Source organism: Daphnia carinata, chromosome 7 (assembly GCF_022539665.2).
Source record: "Daphnia carinata strain CSIRO-1 chromosome 7, CSIRO_AGI_Dcar_HiC_V3, whole genome shotgun sequence".
Lineage (NCBI taxonomy): Eukaryota > Metazoa > Arthropoda > Branchiopoda > Diplostraca > Daphniidae > Daphnia > Daphnia carinata.
The window spans coordinates 9,352,341-9,371,612 of record NC_081337.1 but is presented as its reverse complement, the minus strand read 5'-3'; the positions used below and the strand labels follow the sequence as shown (position 1 = coordinate 9,371,612).

At 38.3% G+C, this 19,272-nt stretch overlaps 4 protein-coding genes and 2 long non-coding RNA genes across 7 annotated transcripts in view; 3 read left to right on the top strand and 3 right to left on the bottom strand.

The window, feature by feature from the left end:
• The window catches only part of LOC130689843 (probable peroxisomal acyl-coenzyme A oxidase 1), a 66,213-nt gene that overhangs the window by 22,514 nt on the left and 24,427 nt on the right, over window positions 1–19,272 (bottom strand). The window lies entirely within an intron of this gene.
• LOC130690486 (uncharacterized) lies at window positions 2,209–3,392 on the top strand. The gene is made up of 3 exons (XR_009001020.1): window positions 2,209–2,366; window positions 2,429–2,523; window positions 3,155–3,392. It is a non-coding gene; the product is annotated as an uncharacterized LOC130690486 (long non-coding RNA).
• Window positions 5,596–7,291, top strand: LOC130690270 (uncharacterized). Its single transcript, XM_057513281.1, has 6 exons — window positions 5,596–5,734; window positions 5,787–5,858; window positions 5,917–6,056; window positions 6,127–6,307; window positions 6,370–6,713; window positions 6,815–7,291. The coding sequence occupies exons 1-5, from the start codon at window positions 5,707–5,709 to the stop codon at window positions 6,375–6,377; spliced, it is 429 nt and encodes a 142-aa protein (XP_057369264.1). The 5' UTR covers window positions 5,596–5,706; the 3' UTR covers window positions 6,378–6,713; window positions 6,815–7,291.
• Window positions 11,613–13,692, bottom strand: LOC130686698 (uncharacterized). Its single transcript, XR_009421406.1, has 8 exons — window positions 13,618–13,692; window positions 13,476–13,547; window positions 13,344–13,408; window positions 13,103–13,278; window positions 12,858–13,042; window positions 12,211–12,631; window positions 11,890–12,128; window positions 11,613–11,835 (listed from the first exon to the last, which is right to left on the bottom strand). It is a non-coding gene; the product is annotated as an uncharacterized LOC130686698 (long non-coding RNA).
• LOC130690237 (apolipoprotein D-like) lies at window positions 14,843–16,558 on the bottom strand. Of its 2 annotated transcripts, XM_057513244.2 has the most exons (6): window positions 16,403–16,558; window positions 16,256–16,342; window positions 15,526–16,199; window positions 15,338–15,468; window positions 15,085–15,284; window positions 14,843–15,013 (listed from the first exon to the last, which is right to left on the bottom strand). In XM_057513244.2, exons 3-6 carry the CDS (start codon window positions 15,673–15,675, stop codon window positions 14,877–14,879), a joined length of 618 nt encoding a protein of 205 aa, XP_057369227.1. In that variant the 5' UTR covers window positions 15,676–16,199; window positions 16,256–16,342; window positions 16,403–16,558; the 3' UTR covers window positions 14,843–14,876. The 2 variants fall into 2 exon arrangements, with proteins under 2 accessions (XP_057369227.1, XP_057369235.1); XM_057513252.2 differs by lacking the exons at window positions 16,256–16,342; window positions 16,403–16,558 and having other exon boundaries at window positions 15,338–15,461; window positions 15,526–15,651.
• On the top strand, window positions 17,230–18,796 carry LOC130690020 (alpha-(1,3)-fucosyltransferase C-like). The gene is made up of 3 exons (XM_057512983.2): window positions 17,230–17,682; window positions 17,748–18,376; window positions 18,436–18,796. Exons 1-3 carry the CDS (start codon window positions 17,245–17,247, stop codon window positions 18,779–18,781), a joined length of 1,413 nt encoding a protein of 470 aa, XP_057368966.1. The 5' UTR covers window positions 17,230–17,244; the 3' UTR covers window positions 18,782–18,796.

Below are 19,272 nucleotides of genomic sequence, written 5' to 3'. Positions count from 1 at the left end.
CTCAAACAGAATTCCACTTTCCATTGGTTTTTTCCACTCATTTCAATTCTGTATGAGTTACCAAACAATGGAAAGTGGAGCTCTCTTTGTGGAGCTCGTTTTGGGGTATTACGCCCCTCTGGTAATGCAGTTTTAGGCGCGCTGATAGGCCGTTATTATAGTAGGCCATGGTCAGCCATTCCACTTCTAGGGATATTACCCTATTTAGGGGGATTTAAGGAAAATTTTTGGAATCTAGGGTGCAGTTATGGAAATCTAGGGTTTCCGGGATTATCCAGGGCCTATTTAATTTTCTGGGGATTTCTCGGGATTTTGAGATTTTTGGCCAAACCGCTGTTGCTTTTGGCGCTTCTATGCAACTTCAAAAGTAAAATGTTCCTCAATAAGAGCCACCAAGCGGACAATGGTGAACGGTACGCTTTTCAGAAAGTAACACTGACTAGGATACACCACGAACTCCATTTGATCCTCCAAACGTCTGTGCCAAACATATCGCACGCCGAAGTTTTTAAGTCTCCGACTGAATTCTGACAAGCACTTGACCCAATTGCAAAAGCTGGGGAGAGTTCCTTGAATATATACGTAGGAATTACGAATCTATTTTGTTCAACCATGATGAACAATTTGTTGCTGAGACATGATGAACCCGAGGCCTCTCACACAATTTTGTTATCTAGGTGAGCAACACACTGTTCATTGGGAAACGCTGTGATTCTCTTGAGGCTTTATAACGTTGAAAGTTCGATGACAATTATTTTTGGAAAAAACCATATCTTTATTGCTTAACTAAACAAATATGATGGGGTAATCCGATGGTTTTATTTTCATAGCCAATTTAAATTTTTCTGGTAACTTGTTTGGCTTTGACGGGCACTGGTTAATTGCTTTAAAAATGTGTTCGATTTAATACTGTTCTAAAATAAATAAAATGGGTTATTTTATTTTCTTTATTTACATTTATAAAAATAATAAACAATTTTTTGAAGCAATGGCGTCTATAAGAACCGAACATGGACAGTCGACGTATGATCTCAGTGCTATACCACAGCGCCCTACCACAGCACGACACAGAGAAAAAAAAGAAGAGAGAAAAAAAGAAGAAAGAACAAAAGAAGAGAGAAAAGAAAAGAGAAAAAAGAAGAGCCATGCCTACTATAAAGGGGCTAAATGGCACACCAAAAAAAGCCTTGCCAGGCTAAAAATGGCAAAAATAGCCTTGCCAGGCTAAAAATCGATCTGTAGTACTGTTCACTACCTTGAAGATCGAACCACAAGCTGAAAGGTAGAGAAGAGGTGATCGTTGAACGTAGGCTGTTCGTTAGCCTCCCCACGGCTTGAAAGACGGCTCGTGGATGCAGGCAGCTTATCATCGGGATATGTGACCCAATTCGCTACCCGTAAGTTTTTGTTGTTCCTTTTTGTATCTAACAAGTTTGTTAGTATTTTGTAGTAGTAGTTGTTGTTGATTTTGTTGACAGCAAGGTGTTTGGTGTTTGGCGAGGCAGAGAACAAGCTATATATAAGCTATATAACAATATAACAATATAACATATATATAAGCTGGAATATAATTAATTAATATTCCAGTTCGAATCTAGCCTCAGTCATTTCTTTTTTCCCTTTCCTACCGTAAGCTGGCCACGCGCGGCGCTAGGTTCCACTTTTTTCCCTTTCCACTGTTTTTCCCACACATTTCAATTCTGTATACGTTACCAAACAGTGGAAAGTGGAGCTCGGTTTGGGGTATTACGCCCCTCTGGCAATGCAGTTTTAGGCGCTGGAGGTATTGCGCGCTGACAGGCCGTTATTATAGTAGGCCATGTGAGTATGCCATGAAAGTAACAGGGATTTTTCTGGGGATTTTATTTTTTTAAAATAGGGATTTTTCTGGGGATTTTATTTTTTTTAAATAGGGATTTATGTCCCCAGTCTGGCAACGTTCTAGGGATACCACTTTGCGGAAAGTGGAAACACTGCGTGCCGCTGTGACAAGTTCGTGGCAGAAGCATTTTTTCCAAGCTGTTTCATCCATAATTTTAGATGACTTTATATCACATCTATTAAGGTTCTAATCCTTGTAATAGAATCATGCAACTGTGAACAAGAGTCAGTTTCGGGATTGTGAGCCCTGAGCAAATACAACGACGAGCCATATGCAAGTTGTAGCACAAAATACGTACAGCCGTGATTATTCCCGAACACCCCTGCAGTAGGAAATGTTTGACAGGCAAACGGTACATTAAAATCCCATAAATATCAATTTAATGAATAGATTTTTCCATCAAGGCTTTGTGACAACTGCCATGTAGCTTCTCATTGGCGGATGGAACAAGGATTCTCCATCGTCATCAGAGATGCTACACATGGTAATGCATTTCTACAGAGTTAGCTTAGTTTTCTATCTTTAATCAAGCATTTGTCACATTAGGCAAAACACTGCTTGTGATGAATTGTTGACTCCAAATATTAGACCCAACTCATCCACAGTCATTGAGGTGTGCAAAGCTCGAAATAACTAGAAAGGTATGTGAAAAACAAAAATTAAATTTATTGTTGAAAATTTTGGAGTATTATTGGAAGTGGGGTCAATTGAATCTCAGAGTTGGGTTGAAGCACCATTGCTGACATCAGGATGATGGCTGACAGAAACAAATCCACTTTGTGGTGAAAATGTGTGGAATTCATTGACTCGTTAATGAGTAGTTGATGCGTTGTCAAATTATTGTCTTCGTACACGTTATTTGTTTTCTGTTTTTGCAAAAATTTGACATCCTGCGTGCATGCACGCATTACGTAAAGTCACTCTTCCCACACGGGAAGATACTTTACAGTAACAGCGTTAACTTGTATACCTGTCCTACTTTTATCATATAACTTAAACAGTTTATCCCTGCCTAGTTATACCATCCTTTTCGTGTAAGCCGGCAAACGGTTTACTGACAGAAAGCAATTATCGCCAACACAGTAAAGCAAATTACAGCAGCTGTAGTATAATGTAAGTTAAAGAAAACTGTTAGGTTTATTCAGGTTGCTGACTTTGCCATTCCCCCATCGTCGAAATATACATGCTTTGTTGTTTGTTTTCCCTGTATCAGTCATAAATTAGAATTTTCAGTCTATGGTTCTGTGTGTACTAAAGATTATAATTTGACAGGTGTATTCTATTGCCTTCACAACATACTGCGCATGAATGGTATGGATATGGAACGACCACGGAAACTGCCTCGAACAATAAAATATTTTGTAACGGTTACATAAAATGGGTGAGTGAAAAGCAACAACGGATTGGCCTTGAAAAGTAGGTAATGGTGAGAAGCATAGGTAGAAAAAGAAAAAAGCAGCGGTTTTTCATTTTCCAGGAATAAAATTAGAGTTTTGGAAAAAAATTATGAAAGCCCATGGATGATTGGCTGTTGGACACTTGATTCGTGTCCCCAACTCCCGTTACACCTTACTGCAACAATGTCTTCCAAACAATATCCTTGGGCATTCCAAAAATAAAAAAAAAATAAAAAAAAAAGAATTCAGAAACCTATTTGACGTAATCAACACAGTATCGTCCAAACTTCCATGACGTGTATTTGTGTACTTTTGGTTTTCTTGATTGGTGCCTTGAAAGTATTTCAAGAATTCACAATTACAGTTTATAGTGCGTTTTATGATCAGGAACATTATAGTAACCCGGCAATCTAGGATAGGATAAATCTATCACGGTTTCTTCACAGATGACAGGTTAACAGCTTTTAATTTGGAGTAGACTGCGCTGCCGTTGCATCGTGCGTAAAATTTTCTTACGTTCGTAAATGTCTGACTACCTCTTCGTTCACCTGTTTAAGCGACCTGGCTGTGTTTTTACTATGATTCAAGAACGGTGAGGCAATTCCACCATTCAGAACCACAATATGATCTGGAATAGGTATGATGGAATTCTTTCAAGATACTGCAAGTTTTTTCTTACCGAGTGGTCAGAATAATAAGAACATCGGAGAAAGTGCTTTGAAGGTGGAAATGTAATGTTTACTTTTATGTAGTTAGCAGGTGCCAAGTGATGAAAAACCAATAGCCTTAGTAGATTATCGACATATTGTCAAAAGTCTGAGCTCATTTTCGAGAGGAAGATATCAAGAAACATGAAGAGAAAGATTAATGAAACACCTGTAAATCAATAAGCTTGGTCTTCAATATGCTATTGGAATTTGCGGTGTGACGGAAATTTTCAACTGTCAAAGGTATTTGCTTAGACACCCCACGGAAATTGTATAATTCCACTAATTTTTTCATTCATTTACAGCTTATAAAGGACCAAATCGGTTCAAAAACATAACAGCTGTAAAAGTGTTAAAGGTATTTCTGATTGAAGATATTGAAATATAGAACAATATTGACGACAGATACACAACTGTGAGTTTACAAGGTAACTATTATTGATTGTTTAGACCAATAAACCATACTTTAAAAATGAAAATTTTGTATTTGTTGCTTGGGTACTGTGTTGTTTTAGCCACTGAGTGATATTTCAGTTGTGCATATTCTGTCGACTAGTGCTGAGGCAAACAAGCCTCGGTCACTTCAATAGCTGGAATATGCTACATGTGTTATGGTACTAGCTACTGGTGCATTTCTTGATGAACCACATGTACTGGATCTTTCAGGCCAAGCTGATTTGTGATTTCATGGTATTAGTCATCATCTGTTCGATAACAAGATCAATTAATTAATTAGAATTGTAACAGAGTACAGTTTTAATGGGAGACCTTGCTTGTTATTAGATTCCACACATTGTTTAACCTTTTCAGCTCTTGGTGCTGTGTTCCAGTTGCAAATTTCTCTTGCTGCATTCAGCAACAATCGACTTATGGGATCAATGAAGAGAATTTGATTGCTGTTTTGTGTTTGATGCTGACCCTTTACAAGTTCAGAGCCAATTGATGAGGACTTCCGACAATTAAGTATGCCATTAGCATCAAATGCAAGGGGTCCAGCTCCAGCTTTAAGAATCATAAAAAGAATCATAAATCCAGCTTTAAGTCATCCCTTGTAAGGGATGACCAACCATTTTTCGTCTTCCGCTGGACCTGTAGCCAACCGTTGCGTCATCCACAAGCAAATAGATTTATATTTTAAAAATCGTGTCGTTGGCATTACACATTCGGGGGAGGTGGGAATTTTAAGTACAACGACACGCTATTTTAAATATAAATCTATTTTCTCTTTCTTAGTTTTTTTCCTACTTCCGAAAAGAAAAGAACAAAGAAAGAAATGGTGGATAAACGTGTTTTAGTCAAATTATAAATATATTTAACTATATGTATCTATGTATGTATCTACACACAAAAAAAGCTTTGTTTATCAACCCTAGCATCCCTAAATCCCCCCTCCTTTAATTAACTTGATTATTTTGTGTTAGTGTCGTCTGCTCCTCGTCTGGTGTCGTGCTGCCTTTTTGTGTTTGACAAATACACAAATTGGTCTGAACTGTATTTGGTGCTCAGGTATGGCAATCCGTTTTACACAAAAAAAAAAAAAATTTCGCCAAAAAAAAAAAAAAAAAAATCACACTTTTTTCTTTTTTTCCGACACGTAGTCATCTATCGCTCAGACTCGTTATTACTGGCGTAGGCAATTTCAGTCCATTGGATGCCATTCGCAGTTAGTTCAGTAGCGTGGATGGAGAGAATAACGCGTGGCTGGAGGAACAATTGAAAAATGGATAAGATGATACAACAAAAGGATGGTAAGTATAAACATTATTATATTGGTTTTAATTATTCATTATTGTTTATTAGATCAAATTATGAAGCTGCAGGCCCAATTATTGGAACAACACAAAATATTAGATAACAGCAAAGCTAAGGATGGTAAGGCCTAATATGTAATGATTCTATTTATTTGCTTTTATTCATTTGTGTTTTGTAGCTCAAATTTTGAGTCTACAAGCTCAGCTAGGGGAAAAGAACAAATTGGAACGGAACAGTTTCCAAACAGTGAAGGAGGTTTTTCCAAACTCATCCCTAACTGAACATGAGGATGAATTGGCATTAGGCGAACACAGTCAGGTACCTAAACTTTTCAAATAAGAATTCAAAATAAGTATAGAATTTTAACAAACAATTATTTATTGTTTAGTTATTCAGTCTACCACCTGACAGCGTGTTAAAGTTAAATTCTGTTAGTGCTGCACTAAAATTGTTAGTAATAAGTCCATGCAGCGAAGGAAGTGAACAATTGTGGGACCGTATATGGGCTGAAAATGGGTGTGGTACGGAAACCCAGAAATACCACGAGTTCAACATAAAACATAAATTAGGTACTTTTCGGTTTTTTGTCTATTGAAAAAGTATTTTTAATGCTATTATTTTGCATTCACAGAATTTTAGTGGGGGATCAAGTCAAGTCTGGAAGTGTTACAGGATGGAAGAGTGAGCCTACAGTTGAAAAACACTGAAAGTGCATTACCATTAAGGTATGAGGTAAAGTAATAGAGTATGCAAATTGTCTAATGAGAAGTACCATCTTGTGTGAATGAATCCTGTGTAACAGCAATCCTTTATAGTTCTGTCACAGCTAGAAGCCTCAAATAATTCTGCTTCTCTTGCTAAAGAACAACTTGTCCTTTACGTTCAGAGTGTTGGTGAAGCTGGGTACTTAAATGGCCCTAAAGATGTTTCATTTCGTTGGCATTGCAGCGATGAACATCATACATGGACTTTTAGGTATGAAAGGAATTTTCTTGAAAATTTTTTGAATTTATGACAAAGCATTTCTCCTGCTTTTTGCCAACCATGTCTAATCTAAAAAAAAAATTATCCAATAGGAAAGGATTTTCAGCATACTGGGAACACAACTATCAACAATGCAACATTCTAGGGGTGCTATTTTATCATTCAAGAGCCTTATACAATGATTTTCATCTGCAATTTGTATGGCCTTTCCCAAGCTTCTGCCAGAAGTTGAATCTATAAGTCATGTAAGTCACATGAGCAACAATTGAGATGCTTAATGGTGTTTTTCTTTTCTCAGCATAGGTTAATAGTAACATTGGATCTGAAAAGATTCTTGGTTGGGGCAAGACACTGAATAAATTGTAATGATTGAATGGATGACATGACATTTCTATACTTAATTTGGATTCCCGAGACGGTATTTTATATTTAAAAAATTGAAGTGCATATCTGGGCTCCCTTCCTTTCCGTAGCCCCGTTTCCCCTTGACTCGTAATAAGCCCGTAGGGGGTCATGCCCCTACTGTACGGTATATATAAAAACAACATATACCGAGGTTTGGAGGGCTCTGGCCGGAAAGGGGACGTGGGGTGCCGCTTCGTCCGATGATGTGTTCACGGAGGGTGACGTGGCTGCCCACAAATCCGAACTAAAGGTTAATCGCTCCTGTAAAAATGTTCCAAATCTTCAGCTCTTCTTCCGGCTTCTCTTAGCCAATCACCGGGTAATCTCCCCGGTGGGTCAACAAGGCAGTGTCTCCCCCTGCCTGGGTTGACGGCAACTTTTGAAAGGGCTATTGTGCCTTTTTAAAGTTGCAAAAATAATTGTAATGTTCAGAGAATTGTCAATAAATTTTTTTTTTAGAAAATTTTTTTGCAAAATTAGTCTCTTTCATTGTCTGTGTTCACATATTACATTTATCAATTTTTTTTTAGTTAGCTTGCTCAATTCACCTTTATTGTTTATGCCACCTTTGATGGTAAGCATTGTTTCCATTGTTTTCTCGTTTATCTGTTAGCATTCAATTATTATCCAGGGATCGAACCCTGGATGTTCGGCATACCGCGCCGATGCTCTACCAATGAGCCATGAATCATATGATGTCAGGTTAGCTTTTTTCTAGTCACTTGCGGACTTGCATTTACACTTTGAATAAAATTGAAACGTAGATCTTTATACATCTACTAAGGTTTGAACCCAGGGTAACAGTTACCGCAGCTGAATGCTCTACCACAGAGCTATGAACCTTATGAAAGCTAAAAAAAGATAAATATATACTTGTGAAAGACTACATAAACATCCTAGACTATAACATATGATATGCGATAATAGATATAATATGATAGATATATCTCGTGGCTCAATGTTAGAGCATCGGCGTTGCACGCTGAATGTCTGGGGATCGATTCCCATACCAGTAAAACAATATACAAGTATAAAATTACTTCAGAAAATATCCAGGTATTACACGTTGTTCCTTGTCTAAGTTCAAGAATTCAAGAAGTGTAATAAATACTAATTGAATACTAACAGATAAGCGATACAACGGTGGCAAAAACCATAAAAATGAATTGAGCAAGCTAAATAAAAAAAAAGTTGATAAATGTAATGTGTGAACAAAGCGAACACAGACAATGAAAGAAAAAAATTTTGCAAAAAACATTTTATAAAAAAAAATTTATTGACAATTCTCTGCACATTACAATTATTTTTGCAACTTTAAAAAGGCACAATAGCCCTTTCAAAAGTTGCCGTCAACCCAGGCAGGGGGAGACACTGCCTTGTTGACCCACCGGGGAGATTACCCGGTGATTGGCTAAGAGAAGCCGGAAGAAGAGCTGAAGATTTGGAACATTTTTACAGGAGCGATTAACCTTTAGTTCGGATTTGTGGGCAGCCACGTCACCCTCCGTGAACACATCATCGGACGAAGCGGCACCCCACGTCCCCTTTCCGGCCAGAGCCCTCCAAACCTCGGTATATGTTGTTTTTATATATACCGTACAGTAGGGGCATGACCCCCTACGGGCTTATTATGAGTCAAGGGGAAACGGGGCTTCAGAAAAGAAGGGAGCCCAGATATGCACTTCAATTTTTTAAATATCAAATACCGTCTGGGGAATCCGAATTAAGTATAGCAATGTCATGTCATCCATCCAATCAATACAATTTATTCAGTGTCTTGCCCCAACCAAGAATCTTTTCAGATCCAATGTTACTATTAACCTATATTGAGAAAAGAAAAACAACACCGTTTTAAACACATCAATTGTTGATCATGGAACTTACATGACTCATAGATTCAACTTCTGGTGGAAGCTTGGGAAAGGACATACAAATTGCAGATTAACTTCATTGTATAGGGCTCTTGAATGATAAACTAGCACCTGTAGAATGTTGCATTGTTGATAGTTGTGTTCCTAGTACATGAAAATCCTTTCCTATTGGAAAAATTTTTTTTTTTAGATTAGACATGGTTGGCAAAAAGCTGGAGAAATGCTTTGTCATAAATTCAAAATTATTTGAAGAAAAATCCTTTCATACCTAAAGAGTCCATGTATGATGTTCATCGCTGCAATGACAGCGAAGTGAAACATCTTTAGGGCCATTTAAGTAACCAGCTTCACCAACACTCTGAACGTAAAGGACAAGTTGTTCTTTAGCAAGAGAAGCAGAATTATTTGAGGCTTCTAGCTGTGACAGAACTATGAAGGATTCTATGAGGATTGTACCGGATTTATTAACACAAGATGATACTTCTCATTAGACAATTTCCATTACTCTATTACTTTACCTCATACCTTAACAGAAATGCACTCTCAGTGTTTTTTCAACTACGGGCCAACTCTTCCATCCTGTAACACTTCCAGATTTGACTTGATCCCCTGCTAAAATTCTGTGAATGGAAAATAATAGCATTAAAAATACTTTTTCGATGGAAAAAAAACCGAGAAGTACCTAATCCATATTTGATGTTGAACTCATGCCATTTCTAGGTTTCCGTACCACACCCATTTTCAGCAGTCTTTATGGTAATATTAATCAAAGCCACATGTACCACTATGAAATGGATGTTGAAAAGCAAATAAAAACCTGTTGAAACGGATACCAGGAGAATCAGAATAGATCTCAATCAACTTCAGTTATTCTTTTCCCTATAGTACTTAGTGACATAGCATAATAGATATACCTGGCTCAATTCAGAACCATAGACCAACGGAAAAGAACACAGCAGAAATGTAGCTGCTGTGAAAGCAGATCACTTTAAAACACATGATTAGGTATAGATCATCTAAGAGTAGACCTAAAATGCAAATACAAAAATATTGGGCATAATTGCAGTTTACCAAACATAGTAGCAAAATAAAATAATTGTCCAAGAAAGACATATGCACACTTGGGTTGGCGAATGGGTGAGTCTGATGCAATGTATGGCAACCCGCTTTATCCCCCCCCCCCCCCCAAAAAAAAAAAAATTAAATAAAATAAAAATATCGGCCTTACTTTTTGTTTTACTCCTATCCACCGGTAGATGGCGATAGCAGTGAAATAGAAAAAAAAGGCCGATTTTTTTTTTTTTTTTTTTGGGGTAAAACGGATTGCCATATATATTAGGTATTGGTATTCGGAAAGTCATGTGGCCTGGGTCCTGGCTTCGATGTTCCAAGCCAGCCAAGCCTTTGCCTAAACACTGGGTAAAGGCAAAGAAAGGTAAGCCTTCATATTTTTGGCCTGGGTCTTGGTTTCGATGTTCTGAGCCAGTGAATTTGTCAGGCAACGAAAAGGAAGCTTGCTTTTTTTTTCTAAGTCCAACACGTATTCCTAAATTCACTATTAGTAATAGTAGTACTAAAATATGTGAAGTAGCTTAACGGTAGAGCATCGGCCTCAGAAGCCGAAGATTTAGGGTTCAACACGCAGATTCGTCAGGTACGCTTTTTCTTCACAAGAAACACTTATATGTCGAAATAACGAAAAATAGCAAAAACAAGGAAAAATTCTTTCTTCTCGACGATCTGATGGTCGGTAGCGTCCCAGAATTTTTCGGGGACAACCACGCCAGCATTCCAGATTTTTTTGGGGACGACTGCGCCAAGCAATATTAATCATTCTGGGATACGAACCACAGACCTTTTGCACTGTATGACAGCATGCTACCGGTATGCCATAACTGTCCTTACATACATTGTTTGAGATTTTGATAGCTATGTTTGATAAATTAAAAAGAAAATAACCACTAAAAATGGAAAAGTATAATACAAAATATTCCCATTAACTGTTTCCTTAAACAAAATGAATTTGTTCTGTATTGAGGTATATGGGTTAGCAAAATAAACACGTAATCAAATTCTCAAACAGACAATGCAAGTTCCAAGATGATATCGGATACGAATTTTGGTTTTGGATTACTCCAAAATAAGCCAACCAAGTGAACGACATTGAGTTAATACCAACTCTCTTCAACTTCAGTGGGCAAGGCAGCAAATCCAGGTTTATCGCCGAACGGCGAATAGATAATTAGATCTACAAGTAATAAAAACTACCTAGGTCTTAACTTACTTGGCGCATATCTCGACTAGCAAAATCCGGTCGAAGGGGCACTAAAGTCGTAGCCCATTCCACTCACGCCTGAGACCATCGCTTGCATGAATGGCGGTACATCGGCATTGGACTAAAAAAAAAATACGTAGGATTATTAATTACGAACACAAGGGCAGAGAAATATAATTAGATGTCAAACTGGAGTAGGTACCTTAGTTAACAAAAACAAAAATTTTCCAGCGCTAGGGCCATCTCTTTCTTGGTCAAAGAACCTTATTGATTTTCCAACATTACCCATGTGGCCCGTTCGACCAACACGATGAACATACTGTTCAATATCAGTAGGCAAGTCATAATTTACGACATAGTTGACGCTGGCAATATCAAAGAAAAACAATACAAACATCAAATACGTAAAAAACGAACGAAGAACCCATAAAGTATTACCACGGGCAGCAACAACCACGGGTAGCAACGTTAGTGGCTACGGGAATATTCCTAATACCATTTTTGAAGTCACGAAGCGCTTGCTCAGCTGACTCTGAAGACGATCACATTGGATGCTGGTAGACTAGACATGTAAAGTTAAGACACTTTGCCCAATTCCAACAGTTTTGATTCTTACTTGTAAGTTGTTATTGCACAAGAATGCAGCGACGAAATCCGCGGTCTTTTTGCTGTCGACAAAAACGATAGTTTTGGCACCACCGAGGTCTTGTAAAACTTCGATCAGCTTAGCTCTCTTATCTCTTTTCGAGCACTGGAAAAACAGCTCTTCAACATCCGGATTGGTGCCACCGACAGTGCCCTTTGTGACGAATATGTGGTCTTCAATGTAACTCGCAGCCAGCGCTTACACTTCATCTGGGAATGTAGCCGAAAACATACAAACACGACAGATTCTATACCGAGAAACAAATAGCATTACATCAGTCAAATCTCATACTCAAAAGCCATCGAGAACAGCCTTTCGGAGGCATCGTTGGATGGTTGACAATTTTTTCAATATTGGGACCGCAACCCATATCAAGCATTCGATCAGCTCCGTCCAAAATTAAATAACTGGCCGTCAAGAAGTAAAATACTCCACGGTCGCGAAAATCCTCGAGTCGCCCCGTGGTCGCGACAAGAGTATTGCACCCAGCTTGAAGATTTGACCGCTGATGGCTAGTGACAGTTCGTCCATATATAATGACAGATTTTAAAACCGAATTGTAGGAGAATTTACACGCCCCGCGGTGAATTTGAATCGAAAATTCACGAGTGGGTGTGACAATTACAACTTCTGGCTTTTGAACCATGGTGCGAGACGCACCAGCAACACCTTGTTCTAACAATATGTTCATAACCGGTACCAAGTACGCCGCCTACATGAAAAAATGTGAAATTTTAGATGACTTAATCAACGAATATCACGAAGGGTTTGTTGAGTATCTTAGATGCAATTGGACCTTTTAATAGTCACAATCACCGACATGCCCACTCAAAATTACTTTTACCTCAACTTACCCAGTTCATACCGACCCATTCGAATCAAGTCAGTATGAGGGCATCAAGGTTTCAAAATTACACAGCGTTAGTTAATTGGATTACCGTTTTGCCGGAGCCCGTGACAACACAAGCAATCAAATCTCTTTGGCAAGAATAACTGCAACTGAAGCTTTCTGTACAGGTGTTGGTTTTATGTAGCCAGAATTCTTAATGTTTTGAAGTAGTAGTGGGCGCAGGCCGGCTTCTTCGAATGATGTTATGTATTGAGGTACATCTTTTCCTGTAACCTAAAGCAAACCCAATAGATATTTTCAAATCATAAAATACTGTTTCGAAAAATGGTTTACCTGGTGGGTGACTTTATCAAAATTGTTAAAGATTCCCCACAGACAATCCCCCTAAACAGTTCCTTTTCATCGCATGTCACAGCTTCCGGAATGTATTGTTCACAAGGCTTTCCGTCTTCCGTCAATTCACTGAACAGATTCGGGCAGCCTTTCAAGGTGTGGCCAGCTTTGTGACACTAGGGGTAAGCAAATGAACACTGGAACATAAAAAATTTTTTGTGAAGATACAACTGGTTTTTACAATGTAACACTTGCTGCCACCAATGCCATCTCCTTGTGGAAAATCCTTTGCCACATGGCCCTCTTCTTCATTAAAAATGAAAAATGAAAATCAGAAAAAAAAAAAAAAACTCGATACAAGTCTCATATTCACCTTCTGACACCTACGAGGTTGACTCCCACCTCCTCCTTGTGGGCATTCCATGGAAAAATGTCTTTCTCCAAACTGTTTAATGACTATGGATTAGCCAGACTAGAATGTAGAAACCTGAATAGTTTTTTTTTGTTTTTCTTACCTCATGGCAAGTACGACTTCCACTACCGCCCCAACCAGCTTATGGACACTCTGGCATTATGTCCTTCTCGACACTGTTAAATTAAACAAAACCATATTAAAGTAATCACACTACTACGAATACAAGCAAACAAATACCTTGTGACCCTGAACAGAAAAAATGTATATCAGAATGAAACAAATTAGATTATACAGCAGAATGCACGCGTTAAAACGATCTAGAAATATGCCTGAAAAAAAAACTGCCGATGAGCCACGGTTTAAGGCGCCTCTTGTGGACGCAAAAGTCATTAAGAGAAACTTTATCCATCACAAATTAAATGTTCTAAAACAAATTTAAAGTAATCATCCAAACCAAGGTTTAACTTTAAAAAAAAGGAAAAAGGCGTAATACTTGGGGAAACACAATTTAATTTCTTGCTCTTTTCTTTAGTTTATTCCAAAATGGAGTATGATGAGTTTTCGTTAAGGCCATCCAGTTTCTCCGGTACCACCAGGTTCACATGTCTACCTGAACAATTCCAATGAGTGACAGTTTTTACCGAAAAAATTTTTAAGCCCGACTTTCTGCTGTATCGCGCTAGCGCTGCAGCATACTGGCGCGCTAGCCTTGCATCAAATATTGCATCAAATGACATCAAACATCCTCTGTTTAGCAATGTACGTACACCAACTTAGTTTTTTATATTTAGTTTTCTTTCATTCAGTTATGAATCGAAATCATGTACTTTATGCAACATTTGAAATTTGGCCAAAATTTAACAAGTGGGATATGGCCTTCCCATTTTTGTCAAAATTTGCAAAAATTCACTATTCACTCACATGTGTAATTCGAAAAAAATACCATGGCATAACCAAAACTGAAAGCTGTTTTCGTTTGATTCGCTTTCGAAGCCAGCAACAAAATTTTTACTACATCCATTGCTCTGCAAATTTAACAAACAAAAAATACAAGTTTATTTGAGGTTTAATATTGTATTAGTCTTCCCATTTTACTACAAAAATTAATGAATTCAATTCAAAATTTAACGAAAATTTCGACCATCAGGCTCGTTTTGAATTACGACTACCGAAAGGAACTGGCGCGATGGTAAAGAGAAACGATGAATGAAAATCGAAACAATAGGTTTAGTACGTCGCGCCAGTACGTTCCGGTGGTAAGCCGCATAACGAATAACTCTTAAAATGTAATGTGGTTGTCAAGTGGTATGTGGGGTCAAATGGCGTTTCGTAACAAACAACCTTTGTTTATTACATTTTTCAGTTAAACGGACAGTTTATCTGACTGTTTGGTTTGAGAAACGTTCGATCCAGTCCCAGCGACTCCATACGCTGATGAACGAAATTCAGACCAGCTGTAAAAGGAAACCGCTCTCGGCTTAAGTAAGAAAGATATTCTATATAGTTAAAGAAAGCTTTTAGAAAAAACAGCACGTTTTGATTAAAACGACATGGACGAGCAACTTACGAAAGCTTATGTTTGATCTGACCGGAAGGCACAGAAAAACAATAGCGTAATTTATGTAATCTGTTTCAAGGAGCCAAAAGTTACCGTCGGTTGACATTGACTGACTGATAGGTGAAGTGGGAAATGTAACCAGTAGTTTTGCTCCCAAACTAGGATTGATAAGACGAACACTTCCCTGGATACTCTCATGAACCTTGGAACTAAAAAATTTCATAATAACCATAGTTAAATATAAAATAGAAAAAAAAAATACCTGATATTGAACCAAGAACTGGTAACCTGAAGATTGCCGTCTGGTTGCATCGTATAGTTCAAAGACACGCAAATGTCAAACTCGTCAATCATCCCAGGGTATGACTCAATCTCAAACCATACACCTGAATACTTTAGAAGCAGATATTGAAGTTCAATCAAAATTTAGAAAGCATTAAATCAGAAAACCTTTTGCGCGTCAAAATTTTGCACTACGTTGACGTCTGGGCAAACTGCGTCGAATGCAACTTGTGTTTTAACGGTTTGTTGTGTAAAACAAAAACTCAGCAAACAAACAAAGTGGGAAAAGGCACTCTTTTTGCTATACTGTTTTCTCATTTTCTTATTTCTTTTTGACTTTGTTCAACTAAAAATTTATACAACAACACAAGAAGCAAACGAGCGCAATTTCCATGTTGGTGGTGGATGCTTCCAATCAAGACTGCCATAACATGCAACTTCTTTCCTTCTTTTTAGATCTTTATATAATTTATAAATAGCAAGAGTGAAATCTATAGGCTCTGCTTTTCAAGTTTGAATCAATGTTGAATAGAAAATAAAAGTGCAGAGTTGTTGGATAATACCAAATCCTCTGACTTGTCGAAAGAATGAGAAAACTGCGTCTCATATATCAACAGTGAAAGAGATTAAGTATGAGATTTTATATAGGGAAATTTCACTTGGAACATTGTGCACTGCGGAAACTTGAGCCTCACAAATACTACGTTACCATTTGTTAGGGGTCTGATATTCTCCTGCTCGCGAAATAATAAGGCAGGAAATCCATGGTCCACCACAGCATAAAGCGAGCGGATGGAAAATGCCCTCACTTTTATAATTGTCGTCCCACGAGTCAGTTTTTTCTACACGAAATAGAAATTGAACAAAAGAAACTATGGAATATAGACTATATTATTACGTATTATGGTATTGTGTCGTGATGGCGCAATCCGCTATTTCTGTCCTGTCACCATGTGTCGCCACAAAAGGAATTCTTTAAACCGACCTAAAAATACACACGAGTTAGTCTATGGCTGAAAGAAATAAGTTATTTAACAGTAAATACCTTTTTTCTAGGAGACAGGAGAATTATTTGCTCAGTTGCTTGAATGACTGCTTCTGGAAAAGGGAAAGTAATTTACCCTTGACCACTCGGACCGAAGAACCTGTATAGCATACAGTGGCTAGCCGATGCGAAATAGTGTGTTCGTTACTTGTTACTGTAAATATATGCATTATGTAAAAAAAAAAAAAAATTAAATTTCTTAAGTTTATTGAACCAAAAACCCAACCAAGAGTACTTTCCTTTCTAGACAGATTTCACTTTGTGGTGCAGTAATACAATTAGAATTCGCTTGTCATTTGTGTCCCATGACAGCAAGGCACACGCTGATGTATGGCTACCTATTGCAGCGGTATACCACGAACATCACACGCAAATTATTTACTTCCTTTTCCAACTACAATATTTTCAAGACGTACAACAATTCGAAAATCATCCGTCAAGTTAACTAGCGGTATGCTGCGGAACCAGCTATGCTCCTGCTGTTTCCGCGGTTAAGGAAAGCTATAACAGTCAGGACCACCTATTTTACGAGTGGATTTTTACTCCACCTTCGATTGTTCTTTGAACACGTACTTACGTGGCAGGTACGTGGCACCCCAGACTCGTAGCAGCAGATGGTTCCAGCCTTTTCTTGGAGCAATAGTTGCTTTCAACTAATAAAACCTCGAGGGGATTTTTTAATAGACTTACGTGAAGCACAAGGGCCGGGCGGTTTGGGCAGCAACCAGTAGAGGCTGGGCTATCGCGGGAACAACCCGCATGCCCAATACTATCCTTGTTGTTATCTCTACTACAATTTAACCATATCTTTAGTTTACATTGGATAGTGTGTACAAAAGGACATGAAACATTTTACACCGTCAAAGTGCAATATACAAAGTTTCATTCAACAAAGTTGTTCCTTTGGAAGCAGTGCCGACGCAATACTAAATCACGGCGGAATTTGTGCAAGTGAAAACAAAAAAATGTTAAACATACAGCGCCGCCAAAATATTTTAATCATGATAGGTTTCGTGTTGGTTGTTGGACAGTGTTACTTTGTTTTGATGAGACACAATGTCCGACAACTTTCTGTAGTGAAAATGTTTCTTACAGATCCGCCAAACTATTCAATGTACAGAGAAGAGGAAATATTTAACATCGTACCTAAGACAGATTTGCGCACCAAATTATTAACGCCAAGCCCTACAAGTGAACGCTACGAGCTGATGGAAAGGTACGCACAGGATGTGCTGCCGGATACTGACTCACCCTTCAAACGAATATTGTTTTGGAACGAGGTAGGAATAAATCCAAGTCATCGTCGTCTATTTAACATTTAAAACTTAGCCTAAATACACTTCAGGCCTACGGAAACAAAGAATACGGCGTTGGCCAAGGACGCAACGCGTTGCGTGAATCCGGCTGCCCTGTTTGGCAATGTGAAACCAGTGACAATCGAACTAATGTTCAAGAATACGACGCTGTAGTGTTTCATCTTCGCAGTTGGACACGAAACGATTTGCCGGACAAGCGATCGCCTCACCAACGTTATGTGTTCTGGAGTATTGAATCTGCAGCTTGGCGATTTATTGATACGAATCTAATGAATAACTTTTTCAACTGGACCATGACTTATCGCTGGGACTCGGATATGGTTAGTCCGTACGGATACATAAAACCAAATGGAGGCGTTCCACTTCATCCCACCGATGAACAAATGAAAAACTACTTATCCCGTCCTTCCCTTATCAACTACGCAGAGGGAAAGACGAAAATAGCCGCTTGGTTCGTTTCAAACTGTGCGTCACAAAGCAGAAGAAACGAAATGGTGAGAGAGCTTCAAAAGTACATTGACGTCGATATTTATGGAGACTGTGGGACAATGGTCTGTCCAAGGAAACGCGAGGATGACTGCCGAAAAATGGCCGGAAAAAAGTACAAGTTTTACTTGTCACTTGAAAATTCCTTGTGTCTAGATTACGTAACCGAAAAGTAAAAAAATTAAATTACGAAAAATCGATCGAAAAACTGATAAAACTGTTTGCCTTTAGATTTTTCGGCATGATGGACGAGCCCATAATCCCAATTGTTGTCGGATTCCACAATCACCACGAAAAGATAGCACCGAGACATTCCTTCATTAACGCGGCCAATTTCGAAAATATTAAAAAACTAGCAGACTACATGATATTACTCGACAAGAATGACACCTTGTACAATGAGTACTTTTGGTGGAAATCCCATTTTGAAGTACGTAACAGCCAGCAAGACTTCAATAAAGGGATGTGTCATCTGTGTGCCGCTCTTCACGATCCAACATTACCACCCAAAATCTACAAAGACATGAACAGCTGGTGGGATAAAAACGCAACTTGTCAAACCTTTAAAGTCTTGTAACTGCTTAAAAACCTACTAGCCCATTCCTGCACAACAAATTCGCCTTTCATCAAAAGTATGTAACGTAACGTCCCTTACAAAAACACGAACGAAATATACGCCGCGGTATAGCACGCATTAAATCCATTTGTAGAAAAAACGGATATCATAATGGATGCAACTCGTTTGTAGCGAGCAATCCATCGAGATTGCCAAAGCATTGACAAAGAACATGCGCGTGAATTTCAATCTCCCTTTTTATCTACTTTAATGGGCAGCTCAGGCAACTGATGCTGCAAAGTTTGGTTTAGCCCACACACCATAAAAGTATTTTGTTCTTGCCAAAAAGCTTATCGTTTTTCTAGGCGACCTTGTAAGATTTTCCAAAAACTTCGTCTTTAACCCAAACATTTAAGTGACAACTTGCAAAAAGAAACAGAGAGCTAGTAGCAAAAGGACCTTTAGAAGATCTGAAGAGCTATCCAAGCAGCGAAATTGACGGTGAGAACATA